General features: G+C 49.0%; 1 protein-coding gene across 2 annotated transcripts; it reads right to left on the bottom strand.

Annotated features, from left to right (window-relative positions):
* Positions 1-260: 260 nt before the first annotated feature.
* DUSP26 (dual specificity phosphatase 26) lies at positions 261-9,635 on the bottom strand. 2 transcript variants are annotated; one of them, XM_003938107.4, is made up of 4 exons: positions 9,298-9,635; positions 7,028-7,324; positions 1,763-1,977; positions 261-1,132 (listed from the first exon to the last, which is right to left on the bottom strand). In XM_003938107.4, the coding sequence occupies exons 1-4, from the start codon at positions 9,603-9,605 to the stop codon at positions 933-935; spliced, it is 1,020 nt and encodes a 339-aa protein (XP_003938156.1). In that variant the 5' UTR covers positions 9,606-9,635; the 3' UTR covers positions 261-932. The 2 variants fall into 2 exon arrangements, with proteins under 2 accessions (XP_003938156.1, XP_010346992.1); XM_010348690.3 differs by having other exon boundaries at positions 7,028-7,321.
* Positions 9,636-17,604: the final 7,969 nt, after the last annotated feature.

Below are 17,604 nucleotides of genomic sequence, written 5' to 3'. Positions count from 1 at the left end.
GCAGCAGAGCTTGTTGCAAACCCGAAATTTCTGGTCCTCTGCTGCCCCCTCGTGGACTATATCGAAACAACAGCCCAAGATACGGCTGTAGGAGCGTGAAATTGGACTTGGGAGAAAGGGCACCAGGAGACCTGTGGAGGTTTGAAGGCTGGGAGAGAATATAAGGGAGTCAGGAACTGCCCTTTTTCCCAGCAAGGCCGAAGTTCCCAGGAGAGAGGCCTAAAACTCTTTCAAACTGTCAATGACTTCAAGAAACTCTCTTCTTTTTCATGATCTTTATTTTTCCTCTGGACACTCGGGTCCCGTGAGTAACCATCTGAAGCCTGCCAGCCATGCACCGCTGTACGTTTTTGGCCCCAGGTAGCAGCCTGGGTCCAAAGCCAACCTTCCACGCTACCTCCTCTGCGCTTGGAGTGAAAAGTCTGTGGGGTTCTCTCTCTGGCTCTGCAAACTTTTCACACCATCTCTTTGAGGTCTGTCTCTGTGTTAGGGGTTTCACACAATTCTACACGATCGCATTCACGCGTGCGGCATCCCTGACTTTCTGCACATGTGCAGGGCAGAGATGGCCCTTTTGTTTTGGTGAGGGAGAGAGGGGAACACTTGGGCACAAAGAGGGGAAGGGACTGTGAATCCCTGGGAGCACCCTGGTCAGATCCCAGCGGTGTTCGAATCCCAGGACCATCTCCATATACAGCCTAGCTGCCTCCTTCCCCGGTCAACCCTTCCTGGGTGCCCGTCCACCACGAGGCCCAACCTCACTCCCTGTCCCCTCCCACAAAGATTGACAGTGGCCTGGGGCTCGGCCTCTCCCGTCCCCAGGGGAGGATAGGTGATCTGGGCCTCCTGCTACCTGCCACCTGGGCTTCCTTTCTCCAGCTGGGAGCCAGGGACCCACCCACAGGCCTGGCCTGACCTCTCTCCCTCTCCCCTCATGCCTCCAGACCCTGCCGCAGCCTGCGGTCCAGGGCCAGGAGCTGCCTCAGGAAGCCCCGGTTGGGGATGATGCCTCGGTGGTCTTTGACTTTCTTGATGGCCTCCACGAGGGTGAAGTGGTGGTACAGCATGAGGTAGGCCAGTACCAGGGTGGCGGATCGGCTGACGCCCACGGCACAATGCACCAGGATCTTCCCTGAGAGGAGAGACACAGAGACAGAGAGAGAGCTGTGAGACCACTTGTGGCAGCTTGGAGGAGGCTGGGGAAAGGGTGACATGGGGCTGGGCCCGGTGGCTCACACCTGTAACCCCAGCACTTTGGGAGGCCGAAGAGTGTGGATCACCCGAGGTCAGGAGTTCAAGGCCAGCCTGGCCAACATGGTGAAATCCCATTTCTACTAAAAATACAAAAATTAGCTAGGCATGGTGGCAGGTGCCTGCAATTCCAGCTACTCAGGAGGCTGAGGCAGGAGAATCACTGGAACTTGGGAGGTGGAGGTTGCAGTGAGCCGAGATCACGTCACTGCACTCCAGCCTGGGTGACAGAATGAGACTCCATCTCAAAAAAACCAAAAAAGAAAAAATTAAATCATGTATAATCTTGCCACCCAGGTGTAACTTGTCACTATTAACATTTTGGATAATTTCCTTCTTGTCTTTTTCCATATTGCTTTAAAAAAAATGTTGAGAGAATATTTTTGTTCCTTCCTAACAAGATCCTGAGCATTTTATCACGTCGCTAAAATCTCACTCCACTCTCAGACCCTTGGGCTTCCCCCAATTCCAGGTACCCTGTTCTTTCCTGCTCCCAGCATTCCCCTCCTACCTCCCGGCTGGCTCAGCGCGCGGTGGATGAAGTCGGCGGCTGTCTGGAAGTGGATGCTCATGTCAAAGGCTGGTGAGTCGTGGGCCTCGACACCCAGGTAGCGGATGCCCAGCCCTTCGTAGGCCTCGGGCGTGCCTCGCCACCGGCTGTGCGAGGCGTTGAGGACGTGCGTGATGCCCAGGCGGCGAAGCTCCCGGCGGTTGTTAGCCATGTCCCTGCGTTGAGTAGAGGTTAGAGGAGGGGTGGGAAAGGGGCTGGGAAAGCCAGGTTGTTGGAAAGAGTCCTTTGTCTACAGCCTGTGAACTACCTGAATCCTATTATTGATTTTTTTTTTTTTTTTTTTTTTTTTTTGAGACGGAGTTTCACTCTTGTTATCCAGGCTGGAGTGCAATGGCGCGATCTCGGCTCACCGCAACCTCCACCTCCTGGGTTCAGGCAATTCTCCTGCCTCAGCCTCCTGAGTAGCTGGGATTACAGGCACGTGCCACCATGCCCAGCTAATGTTTTGTATTTTTAGTAGAGACGGGGTTTCACCATGTTGACCAGGATGGTCTCGATCTCTCAACCTCGTGAGCCACCCGCCTTGGCCTCTCAAAGTGCTGGGATTACAAGCTTGAGCCACCGCGCCCGGCCGATTTTTTTTTTTTTTTTAGACAGAGTCTCCTTCTGTCGCCCAGGCTGGAGTGCAATGGCACAATCTTGGCTCGCTGCAACTTCCACCTCCCAGGTTCAAGCAATTCTCCTGCCCTCAGTCTCCCAAGTAGCTGAGATTGAAGGCATGCCTTTAATCATTAATACCTCTGAGGGTGGAACCCAGTAATCTCTTTTAACAAGCTCTGCATGTGATTCTTAGGAATGCTAAATAAAGCTTTCAGAAGTTTTTGTTACACAAAAACTTAGTTTAGATTCTAAACATTAGCTTAGAATCACCTAGCAAGCTTTTGCAACTTGTAATGAATGCCGTATCAACTCAAGCTCTGTGGTGGAACCCAGATAGTAACATTTCTTAAACTCTTCAAGTGATTTCCATCAGCCAGGATGAGAACCCACGCATGGAGCCATAGTTTACCCTTCTCTCAGCTGTTGTCAATCAAATATGGTAACCCAGCCTAATTCTTCATTGTAGATTTTCTTAAAGAATGCAGCTTTCGGCTGGGTGCTGTGGCTCACGCCTGTAATCCTAGCACTTTGGGAGGCCGAGGCAGGTGGATCATGAGGTGGAGAGACTGAGATCATCCTGGCCGTGGTGAAACCCCGTCTCTACTAAAAATAAAAAAATTAGCCGGGTGTGGTGGCACGCACCTGTGGTCCCAGCTACTCGGGAGGCAGAGGCAGGAGAATCGCTTGAACCCAGGAGGTGGAGGTTGCAATGAGCCGACATTGTGCCACTGCACTCCAGCCTGGTGACAGAGCAAGACTCCGTCTCAAAAAAAAAAAAAAAAAAGAAAAAAAAGAAAAAAGAAAAAAAAATGCAGCTTCCTGCGGTTTTCTGCATAGGCTAAGGTATTTCCGAGCCCTATTTGCAGCACTTTTTTTAACTTCTAAATTACTCTTTTACTCTGTACAGCCGGTTCTCATTATTTTTGGTAGTTACGTTCTAAATAGTCACCACAAAAACTAAATTAGCAAATACTGAACTTTTGTGCCTAGGGGACGTACTGGGTTAGGGTCCTAAAAGGAAAAAGAAAAAAAATTAGCCTGGCTAATTTTGTGTTTTTAGTAGAGACAGAGTTTCGCCATGTTGGTCAGGCTGGTCTCGAACTCCCAACCTCAGGTGATCTGCCTGCCTTGGCCTCACAAAGTGCTGGGATCACAGGTGTGAGCCACCATGCCTGGCCTCTTTTATTTTTTTTTTTTGAGATGGAGTCTCGCTCTGTTGCCCAGGTAGGAGTGCTCATTACCATCTCCACCTCCTGTTACAGGCACATGCCACCACACCCAGATAATTTTTGTATCTTTAGTAGAGATGAGGTTTTACCATGTTGGCCAGGCTGGTCTTGAACTCCTGACCTCAAGTTATCTTCCCGCCTTTGCCTTCCAAAGTGCTGGATGACAGGCGGGGCCCACCGTGCCCGGTCTCCTGGATCCTACCACTGGCCTAAGGACATTACTTTACATGTGACCCAGAAGAGGGGAATCAAGACGGGCAATGACTTAGAGTCTTGTCCCATGATCCATGGTTGAAGGTACGAGGCATTTCTTGCCTGGAGAGGAGAAGACTAAGGAGTAGGGTGAAAATAGTCATATTAAAACTGAAGGTGTGTTTTCTGGAATTGGGATTGTCTTGGATCAGTAGGGTTCTCAAGGGTAGAACGAGGATCAAGGAATTAAAGCTCCAGGGAAGCAGATTTCAATTATTTTTATTTTTGGGGATGGAGTCTCGCTATGTTGCCCAGGCTGGAGTGCAATGGTTCAATCTTAGCTCACTGCAACCTCTGTCTCCCAGGTTCAAGTAATTCTCCTGCCTCAGCCTCCTGAGTAGGTGGGATTACAGGTGCGCTCCACAATGCCGAGCTAATTTTTGTATTTTTAGTAGAGACAGGATTTCACCATGTTGGCCAGGATGGTCTTGAACACCTGATCGCCTAGGCCCCACCTAAGCCTTCCAAAGTGCTATGATTACGGGCGTGAGCCACCACGCCTGACCAGCTCATTTCAATTTCATACAAGGAAGTACATCCTAATGGTGGAATCTAGCTAAGGAAAGGGTGGAGCGCCTGGAGAGAGAGTGGTTTTCCTGCTGTCCCTGGGGTATTCAGGCAGAAAGAGAAGATGGGCTTGCAGCCGTGGATGCTACAGAAGGGAAATGAATGTCGGGCAGATTGTTCTGCTCATTTCATTGGCCCTGCTTACGCTGAGATGGTATGGTTCTAACCCTCACTGCCACACCGAACTCTCCTGAGACTCTGTACTCTCACTGACACCCAGAATCCTCCAGTGTTTTTGCCAGATACTACATGGCTCACATTTACCCTGTTTTATGATGTCACTTTTAGGCGTACACCCGGCTGAGACCCATCAGCTTGGTGGCAGATGCCCCTGGGCACTACAGTCATATTTCAGGGCAGGGGCCCTGCCCAGTGCAAACTCCTCAAGCAGAAGGAGCACTGAACTTGAGCCTCCAGGTCCTGACTCTGCTACTTACAACCCATGTAACCTTGGGCCGGTCACAACTTTTCTGAGCGTGAATCTTCTCATCTATAACCTGGGGATAGTGAAACTTACCTTACAGGGCTGCTGTGAAGATTAAGAGCAATAATACATGTTAAAAATATCCTTGTAGGCCAGGCACGGTGGCTCACGCTTGTAATACCAGCCCTCTGGGAGGCCAAAGCAGGTGGATCGCTTGAGGCCAGGAGTTCAAAGTCAGCCTGGCCAACATGACTAAACCCTGTCTCTACTAAAAATACAAAAATCAGCTGGGTGTGATGGTGGGTGCTTGTGATCTCAGCTACTCAGGAGGCTGAGGCAGGAGAATCGCTTGAACCTGGGAGGCAGAGTTTGCAGTGAGCCAAAATTGGGCCACTGCACTCCAGCCTGGGCAACTGAGCAAGACCCTGTCTCAAAAACAACAACAGTCGAGTGTGGTGGCTCACAACTGTAATCCCAGCACTTTGGTAGGCTGAGGTGGGTGGATCACCTGAGGTCGGGAGTTCAAGACCAACCTGATCAAGATGGAGAAACCCTATCTCTACTAAAAAATACAAAATTAGCCAGACTTGGTGGTGAATGTCTGTAATCCCAGCTACTCAGGGGACTGAGGCAGGAGAATTGCTTGAACCCGGGAGGCAGAGGTTGCGGTGAGCTGAGATCATGCCATTGCACTCCAGCCTGGGCAATTAGAGTAAAACTCTGTCTCCAAAAAAAAAAAAAAGCAATGCTCACGCCTGTAATCCTAGCACTTTGGGAGGCCGAGGTGGACGGACTGCCTGAGCTCAGGAGTTCAAGATCAGCCTGGGCAACATGGCGAAACCCCATCTCTACTAAAAAAAAAAAAAAAAAAAAAAAAAAAAAAAAAATGCCAGGTGTGGCAGTGTGTGCCTATAATCTCAACTACTCAGGAGGCTGACAGGAGAATTGCTTGAATCCAGGAGGCAGAGGTTGCAGTGAGCTGAGATCACACCACTGCTCCCAGCCTGGGCAACAGAGCAACCCTCCATCTTCAAAAACACCCCGCAAAACAACAACAAAACAACAAAACCAAAACAAACAAAGAAGCAAACAAAAATCCTTGTATATGGCAAAGGCTTTGAGGGAGAGAGGTGGGGAGGGCTCTTCCTCAAAGAGGAATGTTTCTCTCTTCACAGCTGCAGCTTGCAGACTCTCTGAAGGCACCGCCGCCCTGCCTGCTCTCAAGAGGAACCACTCCAGCTTCCTACCTACTGCTCCTGGCTTCCAGCGCCTGCCTCTTCCCAGAGTCATCACACAATAGATGGAAGGTCAGAGAAGTCACCCATTGTGCTTGGTATGTAGCACTGACACTTTTTTTTTTTGGCAGTGTATTTTCTCAAGGTGCTGTTAAAAGCACTGGCACTTAAATACGTGATACATGAATGACATTACTGGAACAGAGTCTTTCTGTCCAGAGTTGAGTATTTTTATTTTATTTTAAAATAATAGGCCGGGCATGGTGGTTCATGCCTGTAATCCCAGCACTCTGGGAGGCTGAGGTGGGTGGATCACAAGATCAGGAGTTTTAGACCAGCCTGGCCAATATGGTAAAACCCCGTCTCTACTAACAAAAATACAAAAGTTAGCCAGATGTGGTGGCGGGTGCCTGTAGTCCCAGCTACTCGGGAGGCTGAGGCAGGAGAATTGCTTGCAGTGAGCCGAGATTGCGCCATTGCGCTCCAGCCTGTGTAACAGAGTGAGACTCTGTCTCAAAAAAAAAAATGTGTCAGAGGCCGCCTGCATTGCAAGGGGGGCGGCGGGGGGAGGGGGGTGGAAGCAGAGATTCGAGGTCTAGCTTTGTTGCCCAGGCTGGTCTAGAACTCCTGGACTCTAGATACTCCTGCCTCGGCCTCTTGAAGTACTGGGATTCCAGGCAAGAGACACTGCTGTGACCGGCTGGAGTTGAGTGTTTCAATAATCCTGCCCAAACTCTCCCAAACCTGCAGCCTCTACTCTCAGCCCATGTACCCTGTCCCCTCAGTCTTCAACCAGGAACCAAGAACACCACTCTACGCCTGTCGGCTGCCCTTCCTCTTTCGTGCACACACATACACACACACGTTCTGCTGTGGGCCCGGCCTGCCCGATACATACTGGTCTCCGAGGTAGAGGCCTGGCCAGACCTCATCGGCATGGTTACAGGCTGTCTTGCCTGTGTAGAGGAGCCGCTCCAACTCAAAGACATTGAGGAAAGGATGTTGAACGGTTGGCATCTCCTCCAGGGTCCCTCGAGTTCGAACGGGAGACCTTGAGCTGCTCCGGGAGAAGCGGGCCATAAAAGTCACGGAAGCCCAAAGCCAGTTACCAGGGCACATCTTAGAGGTGGCAGAAACCGTGGCAGCTGCGGGAGTGGCTGCGGGGATGATGGGGTCTGTCGCCAGGTGGCCGCTGCTGGAAGAGGAAGGGATGTGAGACACACTTGAGTGAGTCCAGAGCAGCTGCTTTCCTTCCCAGGGCTGGTCCTTGGGGAGAGGAGTCTCGAGGGAGAAAAGGTAAGCCTGGCTCTGGCGGGAGCCTTCAGGGGTGGCTTTTTCTTCAAGCTGCGGCAGCTCCTTTTGCTCAGCTCTTTGGCTCTGCCACGCAACGAGGTGGGAGAGTCACATGTCCTTGTTTACGGGGAGAGGGAGCTGCCCAGCTGCTGGGTTTCTGCTCCATCACCCCACCCCCACTGCCAGCACGCATACAGACAGACACGCACACACACTTGGCACTTAGGTGGCTGTCTCCACTGTTGGGGCTCTTGCCAGCTGGAATCTGGGTCTTATCCGCCTGGGGCTATGGGCAGAGAGCCTAAGGAGCTGGGATGGGGTTGGGGGTGGCTTTGAACCCATCCAGAGAGGATTAGCAGGGAGACAACAGCAGCTGAGGCCATGACACATGCCAGGCCTGCCACCTCTGTGCCAGAGAGTTAGACTTTAACCCCTTCCTGACCTGCCACTGCCTTAGAGATAAACTTGTCATGGGGTGGGGGGGGATGGGATGAGTGGGGAATAGCAATAAAGAGAAAGAGTAAGTCTGGGAAAAAAAATATTTGCTGAATGCATGAGCTCCTGGACGAAGGCACCAATCTATGTGCACAACAGGCAAACCACCCTCCTTGGATCAGCGTCAGGAAATTAGTGATCAGATCTCAGCTCTAATGTGAGAATTTCTGAATCGAAGCAGGGTTGGGGTGTTTTGTCTGTGTGTGTCTTGAGGGGAGGGGGACAGAGGTGGATGGTGGGGGCCTAAAAAGCAGGAAGGAAAGGGAAAAATGAGGGTTTCTGCCAGGTCTAGGGGCTCAGAGGCTGAGAATTACCAACCGTATGGCTGTTGGAGTCAAATGACCCTCCAAAATCCATGAGGTCTGTAATGAGGGGCTCAGCAGGTATGTCTCAGACGACCTGTCGAGCTGCAGGGCTGGGAAGGCCTAGTATTTGAGGCTTGCCCTGGGATCTTCAGGCAGGGAGGCAGCAATGGCAAGGCCCCTCCCTCCCCATCTCCTCACACCTGTGGTCCTGCCTGTTTGAAAGCTGGAGGTCCTGGAGCCTTCAGAATCCCCTACCACTCCCTTCCTGGCCTTCTGCCAGAAGGACTTCAACTCTGTGACAGACTATGAGAGGCCATCTTTGTCCCTGCCCACACTCTGGTCCCTATCTCACACCCCTAGCTAGGGCCCAGCTCTCCCTTCCCCCAGTACCAAGGGAAACCAAGCAGTTACAGGGCATTAGAAGCAGGGGTCTTAGGATCAGGACTGGTGAGGGAAGACTGGATCTTAGGGTGTCCAGGGAGAGAGAGTTTTCAACGGCTAGGACCAGGAGGAGCACAGAGATAAAGCACTATAGCCGTCACCATCACCACCATCGCCACCACAATCATCACTATCACCATCATCTTCTTCTCCCTTTGCACCTCAGGCCTAACGACCCCATTACTTTATTACAATACAACCTTTCCTCTTAGAGAGTCTGCTGTCTACCAGTGATAAATGGAAAGGGGGACGCGCCAAGGAGCCTAGGTCTTAAGAAGGGAGCGTCGTGGGGCTGTTTTTCCCGGGGGCTGCAGAAGCCCCTTTCAGTCCCGGGATACATTCAGCCCTGGGCATCCTCTAATCCCATCCGTTGGTGTCCAGGGGCCCTGGCCCGCCGCGCCCTCCCTCCGCCTGCGGTCGCCGTTGTAACAGGTCCATGGCTGTCGCCCCAGTCTTCGCCACCCAGGCAGCCCGGCCCTTCGCGGAGGGAGGGTGCCCGGGACTGCGCGGCTGGCTCACTGGGCTCCGGTGCCTGCTTCCCCGTCCCCTCCCTCCCCCGTAGCCCCGACCTGGGCGCCTCTCCCCAGGCTGGGGAGCCGGCTGGGAAGGCGAAGGTCCGCCGCAGCCCCTCTACCTCTTTGCAAGCGCGCGCTGGGCCTCAGTCCCGAAGGCGGATCGCCGGCGCAGACAGCGCCGCGGCCATGACGCTCCTGCTGCTGTCGCCGCCGCGGCTTCTGCCCGAGGCAGGTTGACAGATGAGCAGCTATTTTTAAGCCATGACACGCACGTCGAAGCGGGGTTCAGATCAGCGTGTGCGCTGCTGACACGCAGGGTCTGGGTCTCGCACTCGGTGGCCCGAGTCGCCAGGCAGCGTGGGCTCCCCGGCAGCCCCCACGAGCCCGCGCGCCTTGCAGACCAGACGCGGCCCCGCCTGGAATACATGCGTGTGTTCTCAGAGCTGCACCAATTACAGAGCGTTTTGCCTAAAGATTACATTATAAGTCATCCCAGGCGGTGTCTTAAACACATTCTCCTCCCAGACAGAATTCAGTAATTCCACAGGCACGATTCTGTGCACTGGCGTGTGCATGCCTCCGTCTCAAGAAGCGGTGTCATAAGGAACCACTGTCCCTAGTTCCTTCTGTGCTTCATTTAGCCTAAGGCACTTTGTCCTCCCCACAAGTCTATGAGGGAGGCATGATTACTGTGGTCCTCATGTTAGGGAGGAGGAGACCTAGACACCGAGAGGCTAAGTACTCTGCCCGGGTCACACAGCTCGTTACTGGCAGAGCTGAGCTTGTTCAAGCAATGGCAGCCTGGCTCTACAGTTCATGTCCTTACCGACTCTCTAAACCAGTGCCTCCGGTACAAAATGGAGAAGCCACCATGGATTTCATTCATTCAGGAAGCCATTTCCACCAGCTCAGCTCATAGTGAATTTCACTTCTCCCTGACTCTCAAGACATTCATCTTCATAGTAATTCCTTTTTTCTTTCTTTCCTTTTCTTTTTTCTTTTTCTTTTTTGAGATGGACTCCTACTCTGTCTCCCAGGCAGGAGTGCAGTGGCACAATCTCGGCTCACTGCAACCTCTGCCTCCCAGGTTCAAGCCATTCTCCTGCTTCAACCTCCCAAGTAGCTGGGATTACAGGCGCTCACCACCATGCCCAGCTAATTTGTTTTCTTTTCTTTCTTTCTTTCTTTCTTTTTTTTTTTTTTTTTTTTAGTAGAGACGGGGTTTTACCATGTTGACCAAGTTTGTCTCGAACTGCTGACTTCAGGTGATATGTGCACCTTGCCTTCCAAAGTGCTGAGATTACAGGCATGAGGCACTGCACCTGGCCATCTTCTTATTAATTTCTCATGTGTTGCCTTCTAATGACATATTTGCTTCATCTGCATTTTTATTGTAAGCACCAAGATTGTAAGCACTTTGAGGGCAGGGACTGTGCTGCCTTCCCTAGTGCCTACCTTATTGTGTGAGAGGGAGGTGGGGAAGATGATAAATGGTAGCAGATGATGCTGTTAGGAAGGAGGCTGGCTTGAACTCTGGCTGACTCCTAGAAGAAAGGCAGGAAGTGGATTGGCTCAGGCTGAAGCTGATGGTGTCAGCTTTAGCTGAAACTGGGACTGACTCCATCCCCAGCAGTGGTAGCAGATCAGGTTTTGATCTCTGGGTCAGAGAAAGTATTGGCCAATGTGACAATCCCCAGGTTTCATGACACGCTGCCATCCAAGATTAATGTACCTCCTAGCCCCCCCTTTTTTTTTTCCTCTGGAGACACAAACAATTCTTTTCCATTTTCTTTGTCCTTGTGGTATGGCAGTTTAAATAAGAAATGAAATCCTTGTCATTTTAAACAAAGAGGCAGGGCATGGTGGCTCATGCTTGTAATTCTGGCACTTTGGGAAGCCAGGGCAGGCAGATCACCTGAGGTCAGGAATTTGAGACCAGTGTGGCCAACATGGTGAAACCCTGTCTCTACTAAAAAAGAAAAAATAGCTGGGTGTGGTGGCGGGTGTCTGTAGTCCCAGCTATGCAGGAGGCTGAGGTTGGAGAATCGTTTGAACCTGGGAGGTGGAGGTTGCAGTGAGCCAAGATCGTGCCACTGCACTCCAGCCTGAGCAACAGTGCAAGACTCCATTTCAACAAACAACAAACAAAGGCAAAAACAAACAAAAAATTCCCCAAAGAATTGACCTGGGAAATCTGATTTTAATTTGTGCATCCAGGAAAACCTAGTTAAAACATTATCACAAGAGGAATTGTGAAGGAGCCCTTATAAGATCAATATCATTTTAAATGAAAAGTCTTCAAGATTGGTAGGTTGAGAGGATGTTGTAGGTGAAACTGATCTCAATCTTTGACAAGACTTCTGTTTCAACCTTGCATTTCACCTTTTTCAAAAAGCTGGGAAAATCTGGTTTAAAATACACCACAATGTGTACAGCTGTTTATGATAACTATGGAAATTGCCCACAGACTGACATATTCATGAGGATAATTTCCATGAGTTGATCTATAGCCCACTTGATTTCTTTTCTTCTCTTTCTTTTCTTTCTTTCTTTCTTTCTTTTTTTTTTGGAGGCAGGTCTCAGGCTGGAGTGCAGTGGTACAATCATAGCTCCCTGAATCTCCTGGGCTTAAACAATCCTTTTGCCTCAGTCTTCTGAGTAGCTAGGACTATACAAGTGCCTGCAACAACACCTGGCTAATGTTTTCTTAATTTTTTTTAGTGCAGTGGTGTCATCTTGGCTCACTGCAACCTCCGCCTCCCGGGTTCAAGCAATTCTCTGTGTCAGTCTCCAGAGTAGCTGGGATTACGGGCGCCTGCAACCACGCCCAGCTAATTTTTGTATTTTTAATAGAGACAGGGTTTCAATCATCTTATCCAGGCTGGTCTTGAACTCCTGACCTAATGATCTCCCCTGCCTCTGCCTCCCAAAGTGCTAGGATTACAGGCGTGAGCTACCATGCCTAGTCCCTAGAATTATTATTATTATTATTTTAAGTAAAGACGGTGTTTCACCATGTTGGTCAGGCTGGTCTTGAACTCCCAACCTCAGGTGATCCACCCGCCTCGGCCTCTAAAGTGCTTAGATTACAGGCGTGAGCCACTGCACCCGGCGTCGTCCCTAGAATTATTTTAAACCAAAGCATGTGCCTCAAACCATTGTAGTAGACTTGAAGAAAATAGAAGAGTAGTTGAAATGTATCAGGCCCAGGCATTTAACAGAAATGGTATGAATCATTCTCAGGCAACCCTCCTGGCTTTGTCCCTTTGGGGGTGTGGCTCCCAGTGGCAGGATGTTCGAGGTGCGCTGTGTGCAGAAGGTTGGCACCAGCAGCCTGTTTCATCTCTGGAGAAGCTTCTTACTGCTCTGTAATGCTTCCTCCTACTTAGAGGATGATGCTTCCTCCCAACCATGCCCCAGGTACCACCATGCCCATCCCTCCTGGGCTGGCCCACCCTGAAATCTGCTGCTGGGTGAAACAGCACTTTCACTGAATACTTCAGGTAGGACAGGACCCACAGCTGTGGCAACAGGCTAAGTAAGGTGAGGGGAGGAGGAGCACAGAATGTTCTTTGAGGGTGCCCATTTTCTTTTTCTTTTTTTTTCTTTTGAGACAGAGTCTCGCTCTGTTGCCAGACTGAAGTGCAGTGGCGTTATCTCAGCTCGCTGCAACCTCTGCCTTCTGGGTTCAAATGATTCTTCTGCCTTAACCTTCTGAACAGCTGGGATTACAGGTGGGTACCACCACATCTGGTTAATTTTTTTTTTTGTATTTTTTTAAATTAGAGATGGGGTTTCACCGTGTTACCCAGGATGGTATCAATCTTCTAACCTCCTTATCTGCCCGCCTCGGACTTCTAAAGTGCTGGGATTACAGGCATGAGCCACCTGCCCAAGGGTGCCCATTTTCATAACATTATTTTTCTAAATCTGCATCTTCCCAGTCCCAAACCTTCTTCGGCTTCTTCCTGTTGCCTGTTTAACTCCTGCTTTCCTCCGTGTCCTCACTGGTGCTAGTGGGGCTCTTGCTGGCCCTGAACTGGGGAGAAGGGCAGGCAGGTCTTTTGTGTAGAGTGAGAATCCTGGTTTGCTTCAACTCCACTCTGCCCTTCACCTTTCCCCCAGTGCACTCCATATCATTTTCTTGTCGACTTACCTGGGGGTGAAACCATCTTAACACTGTTAATATTAAATATGAGTTTTCTTCTGAGGACCCCACACTGTCACAAGGAGCAGAAATTCTTTCCATTAGCATGACTGTGTAATGTTCCTCTAGTGGTAATAAAGTAGGATTATTATTTGCAAAGCAGGATACAAGACGAATATATAGTAAATCTCAGTATTACAGCAACAGCAACAACAACAACAACAATAAAGAGATAGAAAAAAAAAGCCTAAATACTCATTTTGAAAAAGACTAAAAAGAAGTATGTCAAATATTAAAAGGTAAGCACTAGCCAGAGTAGGACTTCAGATAATTTTGTTTGTTTTCAGATAGGAACTTGCTCCATCACCCAGGCTGGAGTGCAGTGGTACAATCATGGTTGCCATACTTGACTAGATTTCAGATATATATTTTTTGAAACAGGGTCTCACTTTGTCACCCACGTTGAAATGCAGTGGCACAATCTTGGCTTACTGCAGCCTTGACCTCTGTTGGAAATAGAAGTCGGAAATAGATGCTCCGTACCGCAAAGAAAACTTAACACTGTACTGGGCCAAAGGATCTCTCAGTAAATAAATTCTTTTTGCTTCCTGCAGAAAGGATACTCCCACTGGTAATCTTGCCACAAGAGTACAATGAACAAAGGAAAGCAGACATGTTGATTTCTTATGCATTTGGGTTGTCCTTACTGCTGTGTCTGATCTCCATTGGCTAGAGCCAGACCTCACAATCTAAACTAAAACCCAATTGGCTAATAACTCGAAACTTTTCTAAACATGTAAAAGCAATGGAGGGCAAAAAAGGGAAGTCCAAATAAGGAAGGGACATAGGCTGTGACCTGGGACATGCCTGTGAGAACGTTCAGCACAGATATCTTGGTTAAAGTACAAGGACATAGAATATACTGCATACTTGTAAGCATGTCTGACAGCTACATAGGATAGGGCTTCCAGCAAAAAGGCAAGAAGTCTTTTAATGAAAGTGTTTAAAGCAAACTATTATTTCTAATTCTTACAAATTTTTCTTAAACAAGAAAGGAAATATTCAAGAGGAACTGTTCTATTTTCCACAACCTCCCAGGCTCAAGTGATCTTCCTGCCTCAGCCCCTCAAGTAGCTGGGATTACAAGCGCTTGCTATCATGCCCAGCTAAGTTTTGTATTTTTTTGTAGAAATGGGGGTCTTGCCATGTTGCCCAGGCTGGCTTTGAACTTCTGAGCTCAAGGGATCTTCCCACTGTGGCCTTCTAAAGTGCTGGGAATATAGGCATGAGCCAACACACCTCACCTGAGATCATTTTTAATCTTGTCCTTTAAATTGTCTATATTTCCCAAATTCTCTGCATTCAGTATGAATTAATTTTAAAATTCCAGGTTCATGAAATTGGTTGAGACTTTTTTAGTGGCTTCTTATGTGCCAATTTTAGTAAATGTTCCATACATACTTGAAAAGAATATATAATTCCTGTTTTGGGATGCAAATTTCTATCTTTATCTCCCTTCTACATAAGTCTTTATTTTTATTTTTTATTTTATTTTATTTTTTTGAGATGGAGTCTTGCTCTGTCGCCAGGCTGGAGTGCAGTGGCGCAATCTTGGCTCACTGCAACCTCCACGTCCTGGGTTCAAGCAATTCTCCTGCCTCAGCCTCCTGAGTAGCTGGGACCACAGGTGTGTACCACCATGCCCAGCTAATTTTTTGTATTTTTATTAGAGACGGGGTTTCACCATGTTGGCCTGGATGGTCTCGATCTCTTGACCTTGTGATCCACCTGCCTCGGCCTCCCAAAGTGCTGGGATTATAGGCACGAGCCTCCGTGCCCTGCCTTATTTTGTATTTTTAAATTTTTTGAGAGAGAGTCTCTTTCTGTCGCCCAGGCTGGAGTGCAGTGGTGTGATCGTAGCTCACTGCAACTTTTGCCTCCTGGGTTCAAGTGATTCTCCTGCCTCAGCCTCCTGAGTAGCTGGGACTACAGATATGTGCCAGCACACCGGGCTACATTTTGCATTTTTAGTAGAGATGGGGTTTCACCAAGTTGGCCAGGTTGATCTCGAACTCCTATTCCACTCTCCTTAGCCCCTCAAAGTACTGGAATTATGGGCTTGAGCCACCTTGCTCAGCCTAGATTCACTTTTTTTTTTTTTTCAACTAAGTCTCTCTCTGTCACCCAGGCTGTAGTGCAGTGGCTCAATTTCAGCTCATTGCAATCTCTGCCTCCTGGTTTCAAGTGATTCTCCTGCCTCAGGCTCCCAAGTAGCTGGGATCCAGGAGTGCACCACCATACCTAACTAATTTTTATATTTTTAGTAGAGCTGGGGTTTCGCCATGTTGGCCAGGCGGGTCTTGAACTCCTGACTTCAAGTGACCTGCCCACCTCAGCTTCCCAAAGTGCTGGGATTATAGGCAGGAGCTGCTGTGTCTGGCCTGGATCCACCCCTCTTTGTCCATTTCCTTCTTTGTGCTCATATACATTTCCACCAAAGGACCTATGAGCTATATTTATTTCACTTATTTATACACTTATTTAAATTCATATTGCCCATTCTAGAAGCATGAATGGATACAGCAGGCTGGGATGAACAGATCAGAGACAGAAAAATAAGGCTACGGAAAGATAAAGCTAGGGCTAGGTACTGCAGCTCGTGTGCCCATAATCTCAGCTCTTTGGAGGATCAAGATGGGAGGATTTCATCAAGCCAGGAGTTTGAGACCAGCCTAGGCAACATAGTGAGACCATGTCTCTACAAAGAATAATAAATTAACTGGCCATGGTGGCACACACCTATAATCCTAGCTACTTGGGTGGCTGAGGTGGGAGGATCGCTGGAGCCCAGTAGTTTGAGTCATGTGGTGAGTCATGATTGTGCCACTGCACTGCAACCTGGGTGACTCAGGAAACAAACAAACAAACAAAAAAACAGTAAAAGTAGATTTCAAAATAGTCTTGAAAGAAATGATTAAAGAAATATATAGATAGGGAGGAGTTCAAAAATAGAATACGGAAAAAAAAAAAGAATGACCAACAAAATATGGTGTATGTTAAACGTCAGTTCTAACTGCTACCATTTCATTATGGGCTGGGCTTTATATACATTAGTGAATTCAATCCCATAAATAGATTTAATTAATTCCATTGTATAGTTGAAACAGGTTTAGAGCACTGGCCGTAAATCCACTCTGGGGCCAAAGAGATAATGAGTGGAATTTGAGCATGGATTTCAACCTAGAACTATTTTAAACCAAAGCCTTTGCCTCAAACCACTGTAGTTTACTGAAAGAAAATAGAAGAGTAGTTGTTAAAATGTATGAAGGCCTGCTGTGTGCCAGGCATTCAACAGAAACGGCATGAATCATTCTCAGGTGACCCTCCTGGCTTTGTCCCTTCGGGGGTGTGGCTCCCCGTGGCAGGATCTGTGAGGTGTGCCGTGTGCAGGAGGTTGGCACCAGCAGCCTGTTTCATCTCTGGAGGAGCTCCCTACTGCTCTGTAATGCTTCCTCCTACTTAGAGGATGATGCTTCCTCCCAGCCATGCCCCGGGTACCACCATGCCCATCCCTCCTGAGCTGGCCCACCCTGAAATCTGCTGCTGGGTGAAACAGCACTTTCACCGAATGCTTCAGGTAGCACAGAACCCACAGCTGTGACTTTATGTGGCAATGGGCTAAGGAAGGAGGGGCACAGAGTATTCTCCGAGGGTGCCCATTTTCTTTTTTTTCTTTTTCTTCTTCTTCTTTTTTTTTTTTTTTTGAGATGGAGTCTTGCTCTGTGGCCCAGGCTGAAGTGCAGTGGCATGATCTCGGTTCACTGCAACCTCTGCCTGCTTGGTTAAAGCGATTCTCTTGCCTCAGACTCCCAATTAGCTGGGACTCAGGGCAAGTACCATCACATCCGGCTAATTTTTTTTTTTTTTTTTTTTTTTTTTAGTAGAGACAGGGTTCACCGTGTTACCCATGATGGTCTCGATCTTCTGACCTCGAGATCCACCTGTCTTGGCCTCCCAAAGTGCTGGGATTACAGGCATGAGCCACCATACCCCCTCAAGTGTGCCCATTTTCATAACCTTATTTTGCTAAATCCGCATCTTCCCAGTCCCAAACCTTCGGCTTCTTCCTGTTGTCTGTTTAACTCCTGCTTTCCTCTGCGTCCTCGCTGGTGTTAGTGGGGCTCTTGCTGGCTCTGAAGTGGGGAGAAGGGCAGAGTGATCTTTTGTGTAGAGTGAGAATCCTGGTTTGTTTCAACTCCACTCTGCCCTTCACCTTTCC

This window comes from Saimiri boliviensis, chromosome 13 (genome assembly GCF_048565385.1).
Source record: "Saimiri boliviensis isolate mSaiBol1 chromosome 13, mSaiBol1.pri, whole genome shotgun sequence".
NCBI classification, from domain to species: domain Eukaryota; kingdom Metazoa; phylum Chordata; class Mammalia; order Primates; family Cebidae; genus Saimiri; species Saimiri boliviensis.
This window is presented reverse-complemented; position numbering and strand designations above follow the sequence as displayed.